Consider the following 7,598-nt stretch of genomic DNA (forward strand, 5'->3'; position numbering starts at 1 on the left):
CACCACCACCCGTGACCATTGCAATTCATTTCCCGCAAAAGCATCAAGGAATATTTAATTTCTCTTCCCTTTTTTAACTCATCAATGCTTTCCCATTTATTCTGAATAAAATTAAAAGTCTTTACCATAGTTTCTAAGGCCTTACATGATTGGAGTCTTGCTTATATCTCAGGTACATTTCATGTTAAACTTCCTCTTTCTCACTGTATACCAAGAACATTCTGCTCTTCTGAACTTGTCAATTTTTTTGTTCCAACTCAGGGCCTTTGAATTTATCATTCTTTTTCAGTCTTTCTATATACCCAACCCCTCCCCTCCTTTCCTTCTTTCAAGTCTCCATTTAAATGCCATTTTTCTCAGGGAGGCCTTTGTCAACCACCCCTCCGCATTACTTTCTAGTCTAATATAACACCGTTTTCTTTCTAGCACTCATCACACTGTATGAATTTTCTCTTCATTTATTTACTTTTGTCAGTATATCTGGCTAGAAAGTAAATGCCCAAATACTAGGGTCATTTATGTCTTCTTTACTGTCCTGTCCCTCGTACATAGCACATTTCCTATCCCATAGCAGGTACTCAAGATTTATGGAATGAACAAACATGAGGAAGGTTTTTTTCCCCTCCATCTGGTTGGCTGGGAATTGAGCAGGTGAGAGAGACTGTTAAAGGTTGCCTAGAAAATGACCATGGTTCATCCAACGAGAGGCTAGGCCTCGGCGTCCGCAGGAAACCCCGGCCAGCCACATTGTGCTAGGTGCTGCTGCAGGAATGGTGGGCTTGGGGTACCTGATCCTGCGGCCCTGGATTCGAGAGCTGATCCTAGGGTCAGAAACACTCTCAAGTCCACAAGCTGGGCAACTGCTCAAGGTCTTGCAGGACTCAGAGACCCTGGGCCCATCCCACGCCCCTGTTGCCCCTGATGCCGGAGCTATGCTGCTTGTATTGGATGGGACCCATGGTGTCCGGTGCCTGGTGACGCGCGAGGCCCTGGACACCTTGGACTGGGAGGAAAAGAGTTCGGAATCTGTGGAGCAGAGGGCCGGCTACTATTACTGCAGGTCTGTGGAGTCTGCATACAGGTCGCCAAGGGCAGCTCGCCAGCAGAGTTCTACCTCCAAGCAGACCGCTTCAGCTTGCTGCCCACCGAACAGCCTCGGCTATGGGTGACTGGTTGCAACCAGGACTTGGATGTGCAGATAAAGCTGTATGACTGCCTTGAGGACCACCTTTCAGAGTCCACCTCTTCCAATGCAGGCCTAACGCTTCTGGATGAAGTGCAGGAGGACCAGCAGCATGGGGGGGCACTAGTGCACCTGGCTGAGAGCTGCCTAATGCTGGCAGGCCCTTGCACAGCACCCCCACTCACCCACTGGGCTGCCTCATGCTGCAGGGCCACGGAAAAAGCTGTGTGCACTGTCCTCAGCTTATTGCTGCACATTTCTGAGAATGACCAGCAAATTCTGAGTTCTCTGGGCTCAAGTCAGAGGGCACAAGGAACCCCTGCCTTAACCTGCCACATGCCATTGGAGGAAAGCAGTGCCAGTGTCAGCCTTCTGCCTGCCCTGCCTTTGGCTGCCCCAGACCTGGTACAGAAGCACAGCTCCCAGTCCCTACCAGCCATCTGCTCAGCCTCTGGATCTCTGCCCTCCAGCTCCCCACACCCCAGTCATACATCCAATTCCCACTCATGAGCTGTACTCCCAGGCTCTTGCCCCTTGCCCATGACCCCAGGCCATACCAGGCCCGTGTGACCAGGGCCCAGAAACTTAGCCTGGAGTTCAGAGAGCTAGGGTTACCCCAGAAGAACCAGCAGTCTTTTCCATGGACTGGAGCCAAGGGATCCCAGGAGCCCTGCCCTGTCTGGGACCCCCCAAAGAGGCATTGTGATGGTTCCACCTTCCAATATGAGTATGAGCTACCCTGTGCCTCCCTCTGTGTCCAGGTCCATGCTGTCAGGCTCCCTCCCCAGCTTGTGGCATGGGCATTGCACTTTTTGATGGAGTCACAGCCAGAGTCTGAGCTAACTCAAGTGTGAGGGGTCATGCAGGCACATCAGAAGATATGCACATACAGGTATGTGCCCAGGTGTGGACAAACTTCTATGCTCTGCTTCCTTCAAATTTTTCAATAAAATAATCTCATGTGGCAAAAAAAAAAAAAAAAGAAAAAGAAAAAGAAAATGACCATGGTTCTTTTCCTATCTAGGCATGGGCAAGGCTCAAGTCCTATGGACAGGGAATGGGTTGATTTGGGCTTATGTACTTTGGGAGGCTGAGTCAGGAGAATCACAAGTTCAAAGCCAGCCTCAGCAACTTAGCAAGGCTCAAGCAACTTAGCGAGACCCTGTCTCAAAATAAAAAACTTAAAAAGGACTGGGGATATAGCTCAGTAGTTGAGTGCCCCTTGGTTCAATTCCCAGCACCAAAGAAAGAAAGAAATCCTATATGAAAATTGTCAATATGTATTGATCCTGAAAGCTATTCACGTCATGTTTTTTTCCAGTGTCAAGGACTGAACTCAGAGCCTTTTATGTGCTAGGCAAGCACTCTACCACTGAGCTAAATCCCCAACCCCAAGATATTCATGTCTTTTGATCCAGTTGCTCTGCTCGATGGGAATATTATAAGGAAATAATCCTAAATTTAGAAAGAGCTTTATGCTTACGAAGGTTTATTAAATCATACAACTCATTGCTCAACAACAGCAAAGGAATTATATTTCATTCACTGAATGGACAGTTATCCAGCTATTAAACATAAAATATTTGAAGAGTAATATATGAGAAAATATGCTTGTTTAATACAAATTGAAAAGATGTGAAAGTGTCCATATAGAAGGAACATAAACATAAAAAAACAAATTTTTGCAGAGAAAAATAATTGGAAATAAACTAAAAAAGTTTACGATGGTTATAATTGGATAGTATGATTATGAATAAAATGTTTTCTTCTTTCTGCTTTTCCCTAATGAGTATGCATTAATAGAAATTATTGGTTTAGCATGCACCACTCACATATCTGTCATAGGTGCTGACTGTAGGCTGGGGTGAGGAAGGTAACTGGGTTACAATGGTGATGGTTGCTTGGGTCCCAGGTACAACCTCAACGTGAAAGCACTTTTCAAGTCTCTTATTTATTATTGTTCCATTATCCAAAGCAAGTCACATGGCCAAGCCTAGAGTCATAGTAAAGGGGACTAGGCAAAGCATGAATACAGGGAAATGAATGATAGAAACCATTTTTCAAATAATCTGTCATAGTAATCATTGATCACAATAGCTTCTCTGAATTAGGATGATCCATGGTAGGAAATGAATAGAAATGACTAGTTCATGACTTACAGTCCCTATGAAATGAAGTTCAAAGTCCTTAGCTCTTACAAATGACTATCTGACACATATTATCTCACTACATACCTTCCCTCACCTCAAAAGCATAGACACCAGGAATACTGAGCTTTTTGCACTTCACCATTTCACTGCTTTCTGGCTGTTCCTGCTGCTTTACTTGGAATATAGTCACCTATCCTAAGTCCCACAGACAACCAACTATTGATTATTTTTAACATTTTTCAAGATAGAACAAGGTTTACCTCCTGAAGGAAGCCCACCCTACCATTTGGATAGAATGAACTTTTCTTCCTTCCTTCCTTCCTTCCTTCCTTCCTTCCTTCCTCCCTCCCTCCCTCCCTCCCTCCATCTATTCCTTCCTTCCTTCCTTCCTTCCTTCCTTCCTTCCCTCCTCCTTCCTCCTCCTCCTCCTCTTCTTCTTTTCTCCCCCTGACCTTTTCTTCTATTTTGAACCAGGGACTGAACTCAGGGGCACTCAACCACTGAGCTTTACTTCCAGCCCTTTTTTGTATTTTATTTAGATACAGGATCTCACTGAGTTACTTAGTGCCTCACTAAGTTGCTGAGCCTGGCTTTGAACTTGCAATCCTCCTGCCTAGGCCTTCCTAGTCACTGGGATTACAGGTGTGCATCACTACACCCGGCTGAACATTCCCTCTTTGGAACATAGAACTACATACAGATTTCTGATTTACACCTAAATAACTCATTTGCTAATACTCCCATTTTCCTTTTTGTAGTTGCTAAGATCCCCATAGTTTTGGAGTGTATATTTCTTGTATATTTCTTATGATTATATTTCCAGAGTATGGCAGTTGGTAATTATTAGATGTTTAATATTGGGATAAGTTATTGTAATATATATTTGTTTTTGCAGCCTGGGGATCAAACTCAGGGCCTTAGCATGCTAGGCAAGTGTTCTACTACTGAGAAACACTCTCCCAGCCCCCATTTTTTTTTTTGAGATTGGTCTCATTATGTTGCTCATTCTAGTCTTGAATTCCTGGGCTCAAGTGATCTTCCTGCCTCACCCTCCTGAGTAGTAGGGACTACAGATACACCATTGCAGCTTGCTCTTAATTTACAATTTTGTGTGTGTGTGGTGCTGGGGATTGAACCCAGGGTCTCACGCAGGCTGAGCTACATCCCCATCCCTTTTATTTTTCTTTTCTTTTGTTCTTCTTCTTCTTCTTTTTTTTTTTTTTTGGTACCAGGGATTGAACTCAGGGGCACTCAACCACTGAGCAACATCTGCAGTCTTATTTTGTATTTTATTTAGAGACAGGGTCTCACTGAGTTGCTTAGCGCACTAAGTTGCTGAGGCTGGTTTTGAACTCGTGATCCTCCTGCCTCAACCTCCCGAGCAGCTGGGATTACAGATGTGTGCCCTTCCTTTTAAATTTTATTTTGAGGCAGTCTTGGTCAGTTGCCCAGTGTGGCCTTGAACTTGCAATCTTTCTGCCTCAGCTTCCCAAGAAGCTTGGATTACAGATGTGTGTCACCATGCCTGGCTAATACACATTTTTATGTCTCTAGAGAAATCAGGCATTTTAAATACTTATTTACTATTTATACATCTTTTCATGAAATAATTTAATGACTCATGAACTTAACAAGCATTTTTCATATATCTGAATTTTTTAAATAGTATATTTAGTTGTTGATGGACCTTTATTTTATTCATTTTTTATATGTGGTACTGAGGATTAAACCCAGTGCCTCATACATGCTAGGCAAGCGCTCTACCACTGAGCCACAACCCCAGCCCCTATCTGCATTTTCTCATTGGATGAAAGTTTACTTTTATTTCAGTGAGTTATACATAATTGTAGAATTGTATATATAAAGTGACTAACTCAAACATTTTCACATCACATATATTTTGTTTTATTTATTTGTAAAACATCAAACATAAAATTCTGAAAACTGCATAGTAAACTTTGTTGGAAAAAACCTGCTATTACTTATGTTGAAAACAGAAATATATCTGCAGCCCTAACAGAAAGAACATTGAGCTTGATATGAAATATTAAATGTGATCCAGGTGTGGTGGTACATGGCTATTATCCCAGCAACTCAGGAAGTTGAGGCAGGAGGATCACAAGATTAATGTCAGCCCAGCAATGTAGCGGGGCTCTCAGCAACTTAGTAAGACCCTGTCTCCAAATAAAAAATCAAAAGTTCTGGGGATGTGGCTCAGTGGTAAATTGCCACTGGGTTCAATCCCCATATCCAAAAATAAATAAATGAACAAAATATTAAATGTAGTAATCATTAGGTGGAAAAATAAAAACTGTTAATTTCCTTTAGAATGAAAGCCCTATTAAAAATAGGGCTGGGGATGTGGCTCAGTGGTTGAGTGTCCCTGAGTTCAATCCCCAGTACTCAAAACAAAAACAAAAAATAATATTAGCCAGGCCCTGTGGCAACACCTGTAATCCCAACGACTCAGGAGGCTGAGGCAGGAGTATCACAAGTTTAAATCCAGCCTCCACAGTTTAGCAAGACCCTGTCTCAAAAATTAAAAAAAAAAGGACTGCTGACTGGGTGTCATGGTGCAGGCCTGTAATCCCAGTGACTCTGGAGGCTGAGGCAGGAGGATCATGAGTTCAAAGCCAACCTCAGCAACAACAAGGTGCTAAGCAACTCAGTGAGACCCTGTCTCTAAATAAAATACAAAATAGGGCTGGTGAGGTGGCTCAGTGGTCGAACGCCCGGAGTTCAATTCTCGGTACCAAATAATAAATATAAAAAAAGGAACTATCTATGTGGGTCAGTGGTTATGCGCCCCTGAGTTCAATCCCTGGTTCCTCCCACCCTAAAAAACAGTTATTACAACACTTAAATTAAGAAAATTGAAAAAAGAAAATCATCTTGAAAATTTTTTTAAAAAGTTTTGATTAGGGCTGGGGAGATAGCTCAGTCGATAGAGTGCTTGCCTTGCAAGCACAAGGCCCTGGGTTTGATCCCCAGCACTACAAAAAAAATTTTTTTTTGATTAATTGTACACAAATGGGGTCTGGGAATATAGCTCATTTGGGAGAGTGTTTGCCTCGCAAGCACAAGGCCCTGGGTTGGGTCCCCAGCACCACAAGAAAAAAAGAACTGTACACAAATGGGGTACAACTATTGATTCTCTGGCTGTACACAAAGTAGAGTCGCACCATTTTCATAATCATACATGCACATAGGATAATGATGTTTGTCTCATTCTATTATTTTTCCTTCCCCTACCCCCTTGAAAAAAATTTAACAGCCTAAATAATTTTCATATTTGTATTTCTAAAAGAAATAAATTTTAAAAACCCAGGAAGCAGGGTAATACTGTTACTAATTCTAATTTCTGTTTTTAATACCCTAAATTACTTAGTTCTCATTTCTTTTTTGTATGTCAGCTTGTGGTTGACTTTGCAGAGTTAACATTTTTTTTGGTGTCAGTTTTTAAAACATAAGCTAGAAGAATTTGGTCAGTAGCTTCCCCATTCCATAGAACATCTGAGAACTTAAAAAAAATGGCATTTAAATGGGAGTAAGAAGAAAAAGTAATGTGATATTTCAGTGTTTGTTTTCTGTTTTATGTGTTTGTTTTTTACTTCTAGACCTAGCGTCATGTTTTCTAGAATCCTCAAAACTTGTGAGGGTAGCCTCTTGTTTTTAAAATGATCAACAACATTCTTTTTAATAGAGTAAGTTATGGACAGATTTTTAATCTGCATACTTTTATTTTATCTGATTTTTATGCTGTGGACTCATCATAAAAATGACTAGAAAGACAACCTTCTCCTTGTCTCTCATTATGACCAGCCAGGCTCTGTCTGCATTCCGAGTTTCAACCTTTAGGTCCCTGTGTTAATTTTCATCACTGTGACCAAAATACCTGACAAGAACAACTTAGAGGAAGAAAGATTTATTTTGGTCTGCAGTTTCAGGGCTTTCAGTCCATGGTCATCTGGTTCCAAGGCAGAAACATTATGGTGGAAGGTCAGGCAGCCAGGAAGTAGAGAGAGAAAGAAGGAACGAGAAAGAGAGAGAAGGACCTGGAGAGAAGATAGACCCTTCCAGGGCATGCCCCTGGTGACTTACTTCTCCCAACTAGGTTCCACCTTGCACTAGTCAATTTAGCCATCAATGGACTAATTCATTCATGAGGTCAGAGCCCTTGTTATCCAATCACTTCCCTGAAACCTCACCTCTAAACACATTTCAGAGGTGACATGTTTTCTAGGATCCTTTGGGGGACATTTCAG

At 42.1% G+C, this 7,598-nt stretch overlaps 1 protein-coding gene across 1 annotated transcript; it reads left to right on the forward strand.

The window, feature by feature from the left end:
* The first annotated feature begins 755 nt into the window (after positions 1 to 755).
* Positions 756 to 2,037, forward strand: LOC124972551 (adrenocortical dysplasia protein homolog). The gene is given in 3 exon segments (XM_047537009.1): positions 756 to 1,008; positions 1,011 to 1,679; positions 1,682 to 2,037. Coding segments are annotated over 3 exon segments (1,263 nt in total). The 5' UTR covers positions 756 to 770.
* Positions 2,038 to 7,598: the final 5,561 nt, after the last annotated feature.

The sequence above is a fragment of the Sciurus carolinensis genome, chromosome X (assembly GCF_902686445.1).
Source record: "Sciurus carolinensis chromosome X, mSciCar1.2, whole genome shotgun sequence".
NCBI classification, from domain to species: domain Eukaryota; kingdom Metazoa; phylum Chordata; class Mammalia; order Rodentia; family Sciuridae; genus Sciurus; species Sciurus carolinensis.